This window comes from Ammospiza caudacuta, chromosome 8 (genome assembly GCF_027887145.1).
Source record: "Ammospiza caudacuta isolate bAmmCau1 chromosome 8, bAmmCau1.pri, whole genome shotgun sequence".
NCBI classification, from domain to species: domain Eukaryota; kingdom Metazoa; phylum Chordata; class Aves; order Passeriformes; family Passerellidae; genus Ammospiza; species Ammospiza caudacuta.
The window spans coordinates 43,066,718-43,085,633 of record NC_080600.1 but is presented as its reverse complement, the minus strand read 5'-3'; the positions used below and the strand labels follow the sequence as shown (position 1 = coordinate 43,085,633).

At 48.7% G+C, this 18,916-nt stretch overlaps 1 protein-coding gene across 4 annotated transcripts in view; it reads right to left on the bottom strand.

Moving 5' to 3' along the window:
• Positions 1-18,916, bottom strand: part of FMNL2 (formin like 2) — a 115,445-nt gene that overhangs the window by 43,226 nt on the left and 53,303 nt on the right. For all 4 annotated transcript variants that reach the window (XM_058809168.1, XM_058809169.1, XM_058809166.1 and 1 more), the window contains exons 2-3: positions 7,997-8,080; positions 236-316 (exon numbers count right to left, since the gene is read on the bottom strand). In XM_058809168.1, the coding sequence (XP_058665151.1) occupies positions 236-316; positions 7,997-8,080 (165 nt within the window). The remainder of the gene's footprint in view (positions 1-235; positions 317-7,996; positions 8,081-18,916) is intronic.

Below are 18,916 nucleotides of genomic sequence, written 5' to 3'. Positions count from 1 at the left end.
CAATGTGCCAGCTTATTTACTGAAGCCAACATTATTAAAACAAGCTGTGCTCCATGTCAGATGGTGTCCTTGGCTTCCCGACATCTGCTCTCCTTCCCAAGCTGGAAAACTGCACCAAATTCCCAATTTCTCTCTGCTTCTCCCTGCAACTTTCCATGGCATTTGCACAAAGGCAGGAAGGAACCTGGAGCCCAGGACCGTCCTGGCAGGAGGAAACAAACAGGATGCTCCTCACCTTCCTGGTCACTGCTGGGTCCAGATATCCCTTCAGCTTCTGGATGTAAGTGTGGGGAGGGTTCTTCACTTGGAACCTTTCCTGGAAAAGAGGCAGGAATAAACATTAGCCATTTTTCTGTATTTACCTTACCCAGAAAACACGTGCACCACATACATGTTAAACATTATATAAAAATATATAATACATTCTCTTCCTAAGTGGATAATCTATGCATGCAATTAAAACAGATTTAAATGGATCTTGATATTTATATCAACGGTATAAAAAGACACCTTAAACATTCAGTGGGAATTGTGAATTTTAGTTGCACATCCATCTGAAGTTCCAGGGTTTCTGCTCAGCAGGAGCATGGGGAGGAAGGACAAGGGTCAGGAGAGGAGATGCATGCACCAACACAAAATCCTTTTGGAAAAAACCTTCCACTGTCCCAGGCTGCTCCAGCCTGGCCTTGGGCACTGCCAGGGACCCAGGGGCAGCCCCAGCTGCTCTGGCAATCCCAGCCCAGGCAGGAATTCCCAGTTCCCAGTGTCCCATCCATGCCTGCCCTCTGGCTCTGGGAGCCATTCCTCAGGGTCCCAGCTCCTCCTGCAGGGATCACTTCATCTCCAATCAATCCCCCCTCAGACAAAGATCACAGATTTTGGTGACAAACACCAAAGCCCTGTTTTCTGAGAGCTCCCTGATTTTCCCCTGCTTTCCCAGCTGGAAGTTTATCCCCCCAGAGCTGCTGTGAAACACGAGCTGTTTCCTGGGCAGAGTGTGCTGTGTCCAAACCCCCTCACAGCATTCCCAAACATTCTCATCCTACTTGTATCTTGGAAGAACTTTAGGCTATTCTAGCCCTTTCCCTGGAGGAAAGATCTCATCCCAATCTCCTGAAATTTCCTCTTTTATCTGAAACCTCCCTTTATTAGGTCAGGATGCAATTCTGACTGCATTATCCCGAGCTTATTCCAGAACGAACAGGACACTGCTGCCCAGTTACCAGAACTGTCTGAACACCACGAGTTCTTCCTGTTATTATCTTGCTGCTTGCTGGAAAAGAAGCAACCCATCATGGCCAGCAGGAAAAGAATGAAGGAAAATCTCTTCTGTGAGCTCCACCAGCCCTGGTGGGAGCTCTGTAAGTCACAGAGCACTCATGGCTTTCCTCTTATACAGCTGGATTCTTTTTCCATGCACCTCCACACGGCTCTGGAATTGGCATTTGCTATTTTATCTAAAAAACAGCTCAGAAAATGCAAAGTTCTTCCCTGAGGGTTCTTCTCTGGACAGAGTGACACCAGCAGGGTCTGCCTTGCTCCAGCACTACATCCATCATCATGGATTCTTCTTGGCTCTCTCTCTCAGGGATTCTTGGGGCCAGGCTCACCTCAGTGGCTCCCATGGGACACAGAGAATTTCTGGATCCCCAGAGTGGTTTGGGGTGGAAGAACCCTCAAGGATCCCCCAATTCCAGTCCCTGCCATGTCCTCCTGGCAGCAGTGTCCCATCCCAACAATGCTCCACATTCCCATTTATTCCCTTTCTGCTGACAGAGCTGCGCTCAGCCCAATCCCCCAGAGCAGCTCTTCTCCTCTCATGGATTAATCCCTCCTCCCAAATAATCCACCCTCATCTGCTGAAGTGACAGGAGCTTTTCCCAGCCACCAGCTTTAATTGCCTGGAATCCTCAAAATGAAATGTTTAAAGAGACCCAGGGAGCACATTAAACAGTCTGGGATGCAGCTACCGGATGGTTTTGTTTGTTTTCTTCAAACCTGGCTGTAATTATGTATTTATGTAATAATCTCTGCAGCAGCTCCGTGTAAAAAGATGCTGCTCATTCTTGTGGAGTGGAATTATTTGGGTAAAAGGACTTTCCAGGCATTATCCATGAACAGCAAACTCCAGCAAGGCTCCCACCTGAGGAGTGACCAAAAATTACTCATGGTAAACATCTCCTAGGCCTGGAAACATTTTCACAGCCCCCTCAAGCGTTTCTTTTTTGCTGGTTTGGAAAGCTAGGAGGGATTAGCCTTTAAAATTGCCCTTTCCTGGCTAGGAGTGCTGTCTGGGTTGATCCAGCTCGGAGTGTTTCGTATTAGAGGCTGATTAGGAAGCTGCAAGGGCCAGGCTGTGCAGAGAGGCCTCCAAGTCACCCTGGATGTCTGGTCACAGCCACCTCTTCCCACAAATCTGACTGGGAGCTCCCAGGGGCTGGGAATGGAGTGGCTGCAGGCTGATCTTACTGGAATCCACCAGGATCCTCTCGTGATCCCCCTTGGGAGCATCCCCACGCCCACACTTCCCAAGGCACTGCTGTGCCTCAGAAACCATAATTAAAGAGTTAAAAATCCCTGCTTCTTTTCCTGTCAGCTCCTCCCCTCCACTTCTGGCAATTCCCACCCACTCCTTGGCCAGCTCTGCTTCCAAGCCCAGGATTTAACACATCTGAGTGATGAGGTCGGGCATTTTTTACCACACATACACAAAAAAAAGCCCAAAATCCGGATTGGAGCGGCCAAACCTTGCTCAGCAAATGCCGTGGGGTGACATCACGGCTGGGACGGGGTGGCTTCCCTGCATTGAGCCATTCAGACACAACAAAGTTCCTAAATCCGGGTGAAACCCTCTTTATCTGCCCTACGTGACTGCTGTGAGCTGCAGCATTATCTGCAGGCTGGGAGGACAGGGGCATGGAGCAGCACACTGCCTTTGTCAGCCACCTACAAAGCAAAACAGCTTAATTCCCAAGGATAAAGGTCCCTCCTGGCTTGGAAAATCCCTCAGGAGGGGTGTTGGAAGGCAGGATGGAACAGCACAGGGAATGCAAGGACAGAGAGCAATGAGATGAGCTGGGCCCAGCACCTTCCTTTGGGGAATAAATGGGGAGAATTCACTGGGATTAAATCCTGAGAGGGATTTGGGACAAGGGAGGGAGGGACAGGACACAGGGAATCCCAGAGGGCAGGCATGGATGGGACACTGGGAACTGGGAATTCCTGGCAGGGCTGGCATTCCCAGAGCAGCTGGGGCTGCCCCTGGATCCCTGCAATGTCCAAGGCCAGGCTGGAATAACCTGGGATAGGCTAAGGGCTGGCACTGGATGGCTCCAAAGTCCTTTACAGCCCAGCCCATTCCATGATTCCATAACTGAGGGGAAGAGCAGGAGCACAACAGCTTAGAAAGTGCTAATTCTGTGTGAAGGAGGCTCTCCTGTGCCTCTTTCCCCCAGAATTAGCACTTTCTTTTCTGATGCACACAGAATAAAAGTGGGGCTGGGGGTCTTTGCTTCAGCAGCCAGGAGGAACTGCTGGACCTGAGCACTTCCTCCTCCTCCACGTGATCCTAAGGGAACCTGACACATCTCCTGGAAAACACATTCACTCCGGAACCAGGAAATTGTGCCTTCCCCAACAGCCCCTGGCTCCCAAAGCCACTCAGGGCACTTTTCTGCATTAGCCCATCTGCTATTCCCGTTATTACCATGATCCTCACTAAGCTGTTTCATTCCTGGCATTCACAGATGCTGGGCAAGCACCCGGCTTGGGATGAGAATCCCACAGGCTGTGCTGGGAGTGCACAAACCCCATGGACTGGGACAGTGGGGACGGAGATGGACAAGGAGGTGGACAAGGGGATGGACAAGGGGATGGACAAGGGGATGGACAAGGGGATGGACAAGGGGATGGACAAGGAGGTGGACAAGGGGATGGACAAGGGGATGGACAAGGGGATGGACAAGGAGGTGGACAAGGGGATGGACAAGGGGATGGACAAGGGGATGGACAAGGGGATGGACAAGGGGATGGACAAGGAGGTGGACAAGGGGATGGACAAGGGGATGGACAAGGGGATGGACAAGGGGATGGACAAGGAGGTGGACAAGGAGGTGGACAAGGGGATGGACAAGGGGATGGACAAGGGGATGGACAAGGGGATGGACAAGGAGGTGGACAAGGGGATGGACAAGGGGATGGACAAGGGGATGGACAAGGAGGTGGACAAGGAGGTGGACAAGGAGGTGGACAAGGGGATGGACAAGGGGATGGACAAGGAGGTGGACAAGGAGGTGGACAAGGGGATGGACAAGGGGATGGACAAGGGGATGGACAAGGGGATGGACAAGGAGGTGGACAAGGAGGTGGACAAGGAGGTGGACAAGGAGATGGGGAGCAGTGCCTCAAACACATCTTGAGCATGGTGCAGAATTCCCCATCTCCCACAGATCCAGAGGGTGGCTCAGTCCTGTCCCAGCAATCCAGCCATTCCCACCAGCAGGACAACGTGCCACTGTGGAAGTGTTCTCATGGAATGATATATAACAGTTATATATTCCAGGGCACTATTTATATATTGTGAATATATTTATATTTATATTAATAATTTATATTTATATTTATTATGATATATTATATATTAGTATACATTATATATATTTCTATACACTGCATGTAATCTTTTTATTATATTTAATATTTATAATATTTATAGAGATAATATTTCTATTTTCCAGGGCACTATTTATATATTGTGAATATATATATTTATATATTATTTTATATATTTTATATGTATCATATATGTATTCTAATATATATTAGTATATATTTCTACTTTATATATTATATGTAATATTTTATTATATTTAATATTTATAATATTTATATAGATAATATTTATATATTCCAGGGCACTATTTATATATTGTGAATATATTTATATTTATAATTTTATGTTTATATTAATAATTTATATTTATATTTATATATAATATATTATATATTAGTATACATTATATATATTTCTATACACTGCATGTAATCTTTTTATTATATTTAATATTTATAATATTTATAGAGATAATATTTCTATTTTCCAGGGCACTATTTATATATTGTGAATAAATATATTTATATATTATTTTATTTTATATATTTTATATGTATCATATATGTATTATAATATATATTAGTATATATTAGTATATATTTATATTTTATATATTATATGTAATATTTTATTATATTTAATATTTATAATATTTATATAGATAATATTTATATATTCCAGGGCACTATTTATATATTGTGAATATATACCATATTTTTATATATATGTATATTAAAAAAAAATTATGTATTCCAGGGCAATATTCATATATTGTGGATATATACTATATTTTTATATGTTATATATAGAAATAATAATAATAATAATAATAATAATAATAATAATAATAATAATAATAATAATAATAATAATAATAATAATAATTTTACATATTTATGTATTCCAGGTCAATATTTCTATACTGTATGTACTATACTTTATATGTTATATTTATTAATACTGTTATTATGAATATGAATATCAATATATTAATACTGCATATATATTTAGATATTCCAGGTCACTCATTCTATACTGTGAATATATAAATATTTCCCACCCCATATGCTGCGTTTTGGTGCTTTCAGTGACACCTGCTCACAGTGCTGTGCTCCCCAGGGAGCTGTGCCAGCCCCCAGGCTGTCCTCCCTGCCCCGTGTGCCCCATGGCATGGCTGGCCCTCAGTGCTGCTCCCTCAGCCCTGCTTCCCTGCCCTCCCAAAGGATGGGAAGGGCCCATCCCAGGGAAGGGACTCGTCCCAGCCCGGGGGTGGACTGACTGGCAGTTGTGCAAGGAGATTACTCCAGATTGCAAATTTCCTCCCCGTCTGCTCAGGCTGCTGCCTCAGCCCGCGCTGGGCAGTGAATCAGCAGCAGCTGCAGAGGGTGGATCAGCTCCGAGGGGGAATTTGCACATCCAGGCTGGGATCAAACAGCTCCTGCCTGTCCCGCTGCCAGCAGCAGCTCAGCACGGAGCTCGCACCTCTGCAGGGAACAGCCTGGCACAAATCATGGAGTCACAGACTGCACCGGGCTGGGAGGGACCCTAAAGCCCAGCCAGTGCCCCCCTGCCATGGCAGGGACACCTCCCGCTGTCCCAGGTGCCCCCAGCCCTGGCCAGCCTGGCCTGGGACACTGCCAGGAATGGGGAATCTGCAATCACTCACAGCAGATTTTCAATTTCTGCAATTTTCAATGTCCCAGTAAACTGAATCTTTAAACAGCTCAAGCTTTACATTCTCTGCACAGGAAACTCATGGGAAAAAAGCAGTTCTTCATTCAGCTTTACTTTAAGGTACCTGTGCAGTACATTTAAACTGCCAGAGGGCAGGGTTAGATGGGATATTGGGGAAAAATCCTCTCTGTGGGGATGGACAGGCCCTGGCACGGGTGCCCAGAGAAGCTGTACCTGCCCCTGGATCCCTGGAAGGGTCCTAGGCCAGGCTGGACAGGGTTTGGAGCAATCTGGGATGGTGGAAGGTGTTCCTCAGGCTGGAACTGGATGGGCTTTAAGGTCCCTCCCAGCCCAAACCAGTCTGGAATTCCATGACTGTATCAGCCAACCCACCACTGTAACAGCTGAATAGGAAATGTCCCATAAATGTCCTTATTTCAATGTCCCTGACCTCCTGCCAAACTCTCACCCTGGTCCTGCTGAGCTTCCATCCCAAGGGAACATCCCACCTTCACAGTGCTGGATCAATTATCCTCATTAGCCATTACTGCTGAACTTCATGGCATTTTGCTGCTGGCTCCCAAATTCAAATCCCACTTTGTCACATTTTGTATTCCCCCCTCAAAATGCCATTCTTGCTTATCCACCACATCTGCTGATTGCTGGACAGCTCACCAGGAGCTGCCCCAGCAGCTGGCAGTGCCAACCCAGGCTGTTCCCAGCCTCTGGGGGCGAACAGGGGCTCAGCCTGCCGGCCCTGGAGGTGACAGCTCCAACTGTCACCATGAGCATGACGTGGCAGCCAGACACTGCCCGCACTGAGATCATCTGCTCATTTGCTCATCTGCTCATTTCATCATTTGATCACTTGATCATTTGTTCATTTGATCATATGATCATTTGTTCATCTGTTCATTTATTCATCTGTTCATTTGTTCATTTGATCACTTGATCATTTGCTCATTTGATCATATGATCATTTGCTCATTTGTTCACTTGATCATTTGTTCATTTGATCATTTGCTCACTTGTTATTTTGATCATTTGTTCACTTGATCATTTGTTCATTTGATCATTTGTTCACTTGATCATTTGTTATTTTGATCATTTGTTCACTTGATCATTTGTTCACTTGATCACTTGCTCATTCGATCATTCGATCATTTGTTCACTTGATAATTTGTTCATTTGATCATTTGTTCATTTGATCATGTGCTCACTAGATCATTTGATCATTTGCTCATTTGATAATTTGTTCATTTATTCATTTGCTCATTTGTTCATTTGATAATTTCTTCTCATTTGCAAGACTCTGAGCTCAGGCTGAGCCTGTGCAGGGCAAACCCAGCAGCGTTCAGCAGCCAGAAGGAATCCAGGACGGAAGCATCAGGGGGGAAAGGGACACCCATCCCTCTGTGAGGTGGCATCAAACAGCTGCTGCCTGCCCTGCTGCCAGCATAGACTCCAGCCCCGAGCTCCCAGCCCTCTGGGACACAGAGAAACCCAAATCAGGGAATGGCAGAACCCCAGGATGGGCTGTCACTGCAAGGCCTCCAGGAGCGTTACCAACAAGGGAGCAGAAGGAATGAGAGTCTGAAGCCCCTGGGAACAGGAGGTTCCTGGGTCCTGCAAGGTCCTGCAAGGCCCAGGGTCGCTGTGGATGGAGCAGCTGGGAAGAGACAGCTCCCCAGGCTCCCCAGAGCTCCTCACCTGGTCACAGATGAGCTCCCACTTCTTCTCGTTGTCGTACTGCCGCAGGAGCCGGGCTTTGTCGGGAGGCAGGTTCATGGCATTCTGTGGAGAGACAGCACACTGTGAGCACCAGCCACAGCCAGAAGCACTGCAGCACACCAAGGCTGAGGCTGCTGAACTGCTTCCTGTGAATCCCTGATGCCAGGGCTGCTCAGGAACGTTCCCTCCCCGTGTTGGTTTTGGCCCCAAAGGCGCCGGTGAATCACCAGGCACCCAAGGGCAGAGCTGGGACACACGAGGTGAGCGACTGAGGGCCAGCCCTGAGCTCAGTTCCTGGGTTTTTAGGAAAAAATATTCCCTGTGAGGGTGGGGAAGCTCTGGCACAGCTTCCCAGAGCAACTGTGGCTGCCCCTGGATCCCTGAATGTCCCAGGCCAAGCTGGACAGGGCTTGGAGCAGCCTGGGATGGTGGAAGATATCCCTGCCCACTGGATGAGCTGTAAGATCCCTCCCAATCCAAACTAATTTTGGATTCTGTGACCATCCACCTCCCTCCAGCAGGGAGGACAGGATTCCCTGAGCTGCCACAGCACAGGAGCCACTCTGTGCCCCAGCCAGGTCCCATTCCCTTCCCCTGAGCACATTCCCAAGGGAAACACCAGTCCTCTCCCAACAGGACCATGAAACACCACTCCATTTTACTCCAGCAGCCATCCAGGCGGGAAAAGCCACCACACAGCACCTTATCTGGATGACACACATCCTGCAGTCAGGATTGCTGCTGCCCAAGCCCCAGAGATAACAATCCCAGACTGTGAGTGACAGGAGTCAGAAGGAAGGGGAGAGGCAGCAATTATGTGATCCTTATCGCTCCTGGCTCCTTTGATGTGAGCTCTCCTTCCAGGACAGCTCTCTCTTGGGAAGGGCGGCTTTCCCAAGAGCCCTGGCCTGGAATGTGCAGCGTAACTGCCGTGCTTGTGCTGCTGGAGAAGCCAGGAACAGCTGGATGGGACCCAGGAACAGCTGGATGGGACCGAGGAACACCTGGATGGGACCCAGAACACCTGGATGGGACCCAGAACACCTGGAGAACTCCGCAAACACCAAGTCTGGAGCGGATCCCCATCAGCACAGCAAGGCCAAGAGGTGGGTGGAGAATCTGCTGAGCACCTCCTGGGCTCCAGCACCTCCTGAGCTCCAGCTGGAATTCCCAGATTGGCCCCAGTTAACCCAGTTAACCCCTGGGGACCACAAACCTCTGGCTGTCCATTCCCAGTGAGGAAGAGCCGGCCGGTCCCAGTGGCACTGGACACAACAATAAATCAGGAATCAATAAATCAGACTGAAATCCCACTCCAGAAGCACCTTCCCAAGGAGTGTGACACACAACCTCCAGGTTTATTCCAGCAGGATGGCCTGGGGGTCCCTGGAACCACCCCTGACCCATCCTCTGCCCAGACTTCCTTTGTTTCCTCACACAGACCCCATCCTAGGAGGGATGTGAACAAGCAGCACCTGAGGGCATCAGCCAACCAGGACATCTCACTGGCACCCGGAAAATGGGAATTTAAGGAAGCTCCTGGCAGGATCACAGGTGCCAAGGGTGGTTCTGTGCCAGGGATGCAGTGCTGACCACACTGATGGGCACCAGGACAGCCTTGGCAATGAGGGGCACTGAGGATTTGCTCCATCCCAAGGAGTGTTCCTGCTCCTGGGGATCCCCTGCACACCCCCTGCTCCCATGGCCGCTCCTCCCAGAGCTTGTTTTCCATCAGATAACAATGACTCTTTCTCCTGCTCATCTCTGCTGTCATGTTGACAGTATTTATAGGCTCTGATCATATCTCTGCTTGCTTCTCCTCTCAGTCTCTCACCAGGTACCTTATCAGCCCTGCTTATCATTTCATGCACTTCTTGGTATTTTTCCTGAGGGTTCTTCCAGCGCCATTGCTCACTGCTGAGCCGTATTTCACAGCCCCACTGGCTCCCAGCTGGAGGAAGAGCTGCAGTGTTTACCTGCAGTGCAGCCCTTGCCAAGCCCTGATCTCCTTAGAGCTAATCAGCTTGGGCACCCCGGCTGGCAGGGGGACAGGAACCTGCCTGGAACCCTGGGCAGGGCTCAGCCACGGCAGGGCTCCAGCAGGGACCACAGCCTGAGCAGGGAAACGAGGGCCGGGCTGGGGTGGTGCTCACAGGGGTGCCAGGGTGAGGGGAGAGACAGAGATCTGACTCCATGCTTCAGAAGGCTGACTGATTATTTTATGATACATATTGTATTAAAATTATACTAAAGAACAGAAGGAACAAAATGCAAGCAATGGTTATCTGCTGCTGTGGAATGCAACAGGTGCATCTGGGATTGGTCTCATTTGGTTGTTTCTAATTAATGGCCAATCACAGTCAGCTGGCTCAGACTGTCTCAGTCAGTCACAAACCTTTGTTATCATTCTTATTCTATTCTTAGCCAGCCTTCTGATGGAATCCTTTCTTCTATTCTTTTAGTATAGTTTTAATATAATATATATAATAAAATAATCAATCAGCCTTCTGAAACGTGGAGTCAGATCCTCATCTCTCCCCTCATCCTGGGACCCTTTGAGCACCCCCACAGCCACCCCACAGTCCCTCCATCCTTGGCCTGATCCCTGCTGGAGGGACGTGGGAAGGGCAGAACCACCCTGGTCACCTGCACAGCCTGAGGGAGGCCTGGATGTGCCAGTGGGTACCCAAAGGAGGGCACAGGGCTGGGGAAGGGTCTGCAGGGGACAGATGGGCAGCATTTGGGGTCACTGGGTTTGTGCAGCTGCAGAAGAGGAGACACAGGGGACAGATCTCAGTCTGGAGCTTCCTCCTGAGGGACAGCCCTGACCTCTGTCTGCTCTCTGTGACCAGGGACAGAACCTGAAGAATGGCTGGAGCTGTGTCATGGAATTCCAGGTTGGATTTTGGGAAAGGCTCTTCCCCAGAGGGTGCTGGCACTGCCCAGGCTCCCCAGGGAATGGGCACATTCCCAAGGCTGCCAGAGCTCCAGGAGGGTTTGGACAGCCCAGAGTGGGATTGTAGGGGTGTGTCTGTGCAGGGCCAGGAGCTGGATCCATGATCCTTCTCACTCAGGATATCCAGGATTCTGCCCCGATATTATATTATTATTATTATTATTATTATTATTATTATTATTATTATTATTATTATTATTATTACTACTACTACTACTACTACTATTACTACTACTACTACTACTACAGGATATCTTCTCTGAAGCCTGGACTAAGTATTTTCTTATCTCAACAGCCACTCCCTGCTGGAAAACGGGATCCCAAACCACAATATTTTTACCTCCATGGGAAGCAATACTTTGGTTTTTTCTACGTCCCTGCATGGCACTGTCCCAAATGGCTCCTAAAATCCAAATGCACTGCTCCCAGGTCCCTAACCCCAGCCACAGCAGCAGGATCTGAGGCAGAGGCTACTGAGCTGGCTCCAGGAGCTTTGCTGGAGTCCCACCCAACCAGACAATTGGGTTTTCTCATTCCCTGTGGACCCCTGCAATGACTCACCAACCTCTCCTGGCCACTTCCAGCTCCTACAACCCCCGGCTTCACACATCCCAGTGCTCTTCATTAATGACAGGTCTATGTCCTGTGGTTTCCCTTGCCATCTTTTCCTAATTAGAGCTTTGGAGGCTTCTGAGAGCAGAACTATTCCCTTCCTCAAACAATCCAAACCCCTGCCTGTGTCCCCTGTGTCACCACCCACTTGTGCAGCTGGAGCAGATTTCCATTAAAAATGGATCCCCAGCTTCCACAAGGATCCCATAAAACCCCTTCCTGTCAGTGGGAACTGCAGCTGAAGCAGCCCCACTGCTCCTCATCCTCATTTCCATCCTCATCCCCATCCCTGGCCAGGGATGGCTCCTCCCAATCCAGGTGAAAAATAACCATCCAGTGTCACAGACATATTTTATGGAAAATCCTTTCCTTGGGACTTTTCCTCCTGAGAAGCTGAAAGGCCTCAGGAACAAAATGCAAACAATGGTCATCTGCTGCTGTGGGATGCAACAGGTGCATCTGGGATTGGTCTCATGGGGTTGTTTCTAATTAATGGCCAATCACAGTCAGCTGGCTCGGACAGAGACCCGAGTCACAAACCTTTGTTATCATTCCTTCCTATTCTATTCTTGGCCAGCCTTCTGATGAAATCCTTTCTTCTATTCTTTTAGCATAGTTTCAATGTAATATGTATCATAAATAATCAATCAGCCTTCTGAAACATGGAGCCAGATCCTCTTCTCCTCCCTCATCCAAGAACCCCTGCGAACACCGTCACAATCCAGCTTATTTTACTTTTAACATTTAAAATTTCTTTTAAAACTTTTATTTTAACCTGGATTTTAAAAATAAAATAAATGAATTTCTGGCCAGGCTATTTTGCCCCCCTGTCCGAGCAGCCGAGCCCAGGTGAGCTCCACAGCTTCACCCCTCTCCTTCCTCCCAGAGCCTGGGGGATCAGTCCCACCTTCCTCACTGCAACTTTCCACTACCTCACGGTGCTCCCAGGCTGGGAGGGGGGAGAAGCCGGGCTCTGGCACACGCCCTGCCTGGAGAGGCCGCAGGAAAGCAGAGCCCTGCGCTTCCGAGTGCTCAGCAACACCTCCAGCACAGCCCTGGAGGAAGCACAGCTGGATCCTGCTCAGCCTCCTGCTGTCGGCAGGGGCTCCTGGCCAAGCCATGCTGGCTCCAGGAGCACGGCACTTGGCTCTTCCCCCCCGAATTCCAAAGTTATTCACGTCTGCTGCTGCCTGCCAAACAACCTAGGTAAGCTTTCCATTCCTTTTGGTTTGCTCTGGCTTGGCTGGATAAAGCTGGGCCTTAGATTAATCACAGTAGCAGATGGAAAACTGGGGGGAGAACGAGCAGACCTCCAAAATATTAAATTGCTGAAGAGTTAAAAATAAAACCAGAGTGCAACAAGGAAATTTATGTATTTTTAACCTGTGAAACAAAGCCCGGCTCCATCCAAACTGGCGGAGCCTCCAACTCCAGGTTTCAGCACTAAAAATCTCACTTGTGGACTGATCTGCAGGGTTTGGCACCACCACCACCACGGTTTGGCTTAGTCCTGGGTCTCAAACATGTCCCTTGGGGTTGTCCTGCTGTCCCTTTCCATGGCAAAAGGGCACTGAGTGAGCTGCTGGTGACAGCACGTGGTGACCCCAAAGTGCTCCTGCAGCCAGCAGTATCCATGGAAAATGCTGAAATATATCCCATGTGTCAGAGCAGGACAAAGCACCCAGCCAGCACTATCCATGGAAGACGCTGGAACACATCCCACGTGTCAGAGCAGGACAAAGCACCCAGCTGGAGAGGGAAGCACCAGCAGATGCCTCCAGGTGCCACCTGCAGCCCAGGTCACACCAGCACCAACGCCAGGGCCAATGGTGGAATGACTGAGCTGTGCTTTTTCCAGTTTATTCCTCCTTCTCCTGAGGATTAAAGGGCCCAACGTTTTGGAAAACCAGTGTAGGAGCAACTCAAAAGCATGAGCATTGCTAATTAATAGCATTGGGCTGCTGCTCTTATTGATCACATCATCTTCAAGTCCGTATCCCTTTTATTAATGAATCCCTAATGACATTAATGAGCACAAAGTCCTCCTGATCCATTTGTTCCCATGAACAGCCCTGGATGTGTCAGTAGGAGCTCATGAAGCCCTAAAATGTGGGATGTCCTCACCATCCAATGGATGGGGATGGAAAAAGGCAGGAAAGCAGAGCCTGGCAAGGGAAGGTGAGTCTGACCAACACCAGCACTGGAGGAAAGGACATTAAAACCATCCCAGCAAAGAGTTAAACTCCATAAAAAGAGTTAAACACTTCCATAAAGGCACTGCTTACTTTGAAAGGAATAAAGGAATCCCAGGAAATCCTCCTCCTCCTCCACCCTGACGTGGCAGGTGAGGGTGAAGGGAATTCTCACTGCTCCTCCATATATATAATATATATATGTATAATATATATTATATATTAGTATATTTTATTATATATTCATATTTATATATTACATGTCATATTTTATTATATTTAATATTTATGATATTTATAGATATAATACCTCCATGAGATGCTGCACAGTAACTCAAACTCCTGGGAATTAACTCCCAGCTGGCTTTTCCTCCTGTCCTCCCTCTGACTGGGATTACTCCAACCTTCCACTATTCCCAGAGAGATGGAAAAGCAAACCTGGATCGTTTCTGGCTTCCCAGCAGCACTTAGGAAAAAGATCAGGGCTTTAAAGCATTTCAAACAAGTCTCGGTGCTCGTGACTCAGATTTGCACACCCACATCAAAGCTCTGCCCTTACTCCAGGCTCCCAGGACTCCCTATCCTCACCTGGGACTTCCCAGTCTGAGTTTATTCTCCAGCCCATCTCCTCCCCAACTCCTGCAGCTCTCTGGGGTTTATCTCACTGCCTCCACCACGAAGAGCCGCAATCCTGATTTTTCCTGCATTTCACTCAGGGCTGTTGTAAGGCAGAGCCTGAAGTATTTTTAACTTTTATGAATACCCAGTGAGTTCTGACAAAGCAGGCCCAAAGCTGGCTCACAAGTGAAGCCCACAGCTCCCAGCTCTGTAACCCTGAGGCAGAGCAGCCCTTCCCTGGCTGCAGGGAGCCTTGGAACCAAAGCCCAGCTCCTCAGTGGGTCCAAGATTCCTCCCTGGCACTGAGCTGCCCACATCCTCCCAGTGAACAGGATCCAAGAGCAACCAAACCCCAAAACCATCAAAAAGAGAACATAAATCAGCTCAGATGGGTCTGTGTGACACTGTCACCCTTGGCTGTCAGAGATGAGATGGCTGAGGCTGGAAATGTTCCCTCACAATCCCTAAATTTAGCTGGTGTGAAAAGGAACCAGTTTAGAGTGAGGAGGGTGCCCAGGCAGGAGCAAAGCCAGGGCAATGTGCTCATCCTTTGAGGCTGGAGCGGGACAACTCCAGCTTCCCAACTCATCCTCTCCTGGGACAACCTAGGGGACAGGGGCTGCTTGGAGCCACCAAGAGTCACCAGTGGGACCTCCTGCCTCACCCACTCACTGAATCACCTCTAACCTGAGGTTTACTAAAGGTCTGCAACACCTGGGTACAGCATTAATGGGTGCATTAATGTGGCACTTGGGGAATGGGGTCAGAAATGGCCTTGGCAGTGCTGGGGGAATGGATCTGATGATCCCAGAGGGTTGGAGTTGGATATGATGATCCCAGAGGGCTTTTCCAACCTTAATGATTCCGTAATTCTTCATCCCAACACACTTCCCAGGTGAAACACTGAGCAGATCACCCACAGCATAGCAGGGCAGTGCCAATGAGGCCTCTTTAGCCTGGGGGAAAATTCCCAAAATCCCAGAATCATCCAGGTGGGAAGAGACCTTGAAGATCATCGAGTCCATCAACGCAGCATCACCACAACCATCCCTAAGCCATGTCCCCAGGTGCCACATCTTGAACACCCCTAGAGATGGTGACTCCACCACATCCTTGGGCAGCTTGTTCCAATGCCTGACTGCTCTTCCTGGGGAAAAAAAATCCCAATATTTAACCTGAACCTCCCCTGGTGCAACTCAGGGTCATTTCCTGTCATCCCTTCACTTGGGACATGGCAGAAGAGCCCAAGCCCACCTCACTCCACCCTCTTGTCCAGGAGCCGTAGAGATCAATGAGGTTCCCCCTGTGCCTGACAAAAATTCCAGAAGAAATTACAAAATTCCAGAAGAAATCACAAAATTCCAGAAGCAGCAGATCCTGGCCCCAAGCCCTGCTCACTTGCCATGGCTGGAGAAGGTTCCTCACCCTGCCCTGTTCCCAACCCCTGTCCTGTGACCCTTCCTGCAGAAAAAGTCTCTGTGTAGCTCCAGGAGCTGCCTACCAAAACAACCTTGGGATTTTTGTGCAGCATTAAAATTTAATTCCAGGGCCTGGCCTGTAAAACAGCCCTTAATATTCTCCTAGAATATTAAAATGCAACTTTTTGCAATTTTCTGTGCTGCTCAACTTCCCAGCCCTGCTTTAGTGTGTTTATTTAGGAAAGCCAGAGGCAACTGAAGCTGAGCTCCAAGTTCCCTGACTCTATGAGGAATCCAAGCTAGGCTAAAATTAAATGTTCTTATTGTTCTAATCCTCCTTCTCCCCTCCTGTTTTGTTTTTTTTATTAAACTTGTCTTTGATCTAAAAATACCAATGCTCTGCCTGCACCAGGCCTTTCTCCTCCTAAAGATGCCCTGGATCCGTAGGGAAGAGCAGGAGAAGCTCCCACAGCATGGAGGGATCTGATGGTGAGACAGGACAGGGTGTGTGGAGCTCATCCTTGGGAAATGATTGGGAAAAACACCCAAGCCAAACTCCTGGAATTCTGGATCTGTGATTCCCCAGGCGCATCTTTGTGGGCCTGAGGTCATACAGGAACATCTACTTCACACATGGAAGGGGAAAAGTTCCAAAAGCATTTGGAAGGGGATGTAGAAAACTGTGGTGACAACCTGCGGTTCCTCAGCTGGTAAGGAAGGACTGGAGCATCCAGGAATCCTGTGGAAGGGGAATATTCCTTGGGACACCAGCACTTCCTGGGTGTTCATGGCCAACCAGGCCTGCTACACCATCAGCCTGGAATCCTGATGGAGCCTGGCCTGGGGACAGCCAGGGGTTCCCTCCCCATGGTGCCCACATGCAAGGCACACACTGAGATTCCCATGTTTTGCCCCCACTGTGGTTTTCCATGACTTTTCTGAGCCCTTCTGTGCCTTTCCTCCTTCCCCACGTGCAGCTCTCTGCTCCCTTTGATCAGCACTCCATTTACATATTTATCGTAAATTAGCATTTCTTTCCCAGAGGTCAATCAGGGCACTGTAGGATGGAAGCAGCGACAGGGAGCCACTGTGGGATCACTCTGAGTGATGGGACAGGCTGGATATGAGGGACAATTCCTCAGGCATTGGAATCCTCATCCCTGGAGGAATTTAAAGCCATGAGGACGTGGCATTGGGAGCATGGGGCAGTGCTGGGAAATGGTTGGAGATCTTAGAAAGCTTTTCCAACCTTCAGGATTCTCTGATCCTAAACCCCTTCTCCTCACACAGCAGTGGGGTCTCACTGGGAGAGCCATCCAACCTCTCTGAGGGAACTTTATCCAGGAAACCTCTGGAAGGTTTTGGGACCCTGAGGGCTGCAGTGACCACAGAGCTGCTTGTTCCTCTCAAAAATCCAGACTCAGCTTAATGGCCTCACGTTTTGGGAAAGCTGAAACCACATTAATTCACCACTGGGAGAGAATTCCATGGTAGGAACGCTCCAAAGGCCAAGCCAGGCCTGACTCACTCTGAGCTCGTCCCATGGCTTCATCAAATTGCTCACTGCTGATAAGGCAAACCACAAAATCCAAAATTGAAGCCCTTTCAGTGAAATGGCAGAGAAAGTGGCTCCCAAAGAACCAAGATGTGATTCCAAAGGAAGTGTCCCAGGCCAGGCTGGAGTGCCCTGGGATAGTGGGAGGTGTCCCTGCCATGGGATGGGATGGGATTTAATATTCCATCCCAAACCAGCCTGGGATTGTGTGATTTCTGTGATGTTCCTGAGGATGAAAAGGGATTTTCAGAGGGTGGGTGGAACAAAATCCCCCCGAGCTCCCCTCACTTGGAGGATCCCTCAGTTCCCCTCCAAAGGGATGAGCTGCTCAGGGACGTGGGCCAAGTCAACCTCACTTAGGAAAAGCTGGATAAAACTCTCATCAGAACACTTAAACTTCACCTAACTGCAATTCCTAAGGCAGTTGATGATCCCAAATTATCCTAAACACACTTCTGTGATAGAGATGACGTGTATTTTCCCATTAGCAATGATGGAATTCCAGAGAAGCTTGGATTGGGAAGGACCTTAAAGCCCATCCCATCCGCTCCCGACATGGCAGGAGCACCTTCCACTGCTCCAAGCCCCATCCAACCTGGCCTTGGACACTTGCAGGGATGCCACAGCTTCTCAGGACAACCTGTGCCCACGAACTCTCCCCTCACACACGGACAGAAACCCATGGAATTCATCCCAAGTGAGCTCCTTATGCAACACCAACTGAGATCTCAACTGCAGCACCCACGAAAATCCCCCACGTGGCAAAATCCCACCAGCACCCCCACATAAGCAGATGGAAAACATCCCCCCACAGTCAGAATAACCCACAGGGATGTGTTCAAAGGGACACAAAATCCAAGAGCAAACCCAACCCACGGGCCCGGCACGGTTCAGTCCCAGGACACCCTGATGGATGCTGCTCTAGGAACAAAACCTTCATTTCAATAATATCAAGGGTTGGATAAACCAAGAAAAATAAATGAAGTCAGGGATAAAAAGCCTGGCCCAGGGCCTGGTCCCAGGTTTTCTGTCTCCAGTGAATGTCAGCATGATCCCTTCCTTGGAAAACCATGTCCCAGACAGAAGTGCTGCTCTGGAGGCAGCCAGGAACTCACTCAGATGCTCAGAACTGGAGCCTATTTTTAATTTTTTAATTCTCCCTGAGATCCAAATTCTCTCTTCCCAACATCCTCCAGCCAATCCAGGTCTCTGGAATCCCCTCACGCTGCCCAGAGGGAGCAGATAAATCAAAAGAACTCGTTAAAAAATGCAAATTATTTACATCCCTCTTTGCTGCTCTCAAGTGCTTGCTGAACAGGGACAGCAATTTATTTGGAAGCCTATTACACCTAAAAATGTAAACACCAGAAAAGGCTCTCACACACCAAACCTCAATCCCAAGGGAATTTTTCACGGCAAGTCACAAACTTGGATTTATACTGGAAATATTTACAGGTCTCACTACAGCAGGCACCACTCCAGCCTGGCAGAGGAGGTGCAGGGAAGCCAAAACAAACCCAAATCCTGTGATTTTCCAGCCCTAATGAG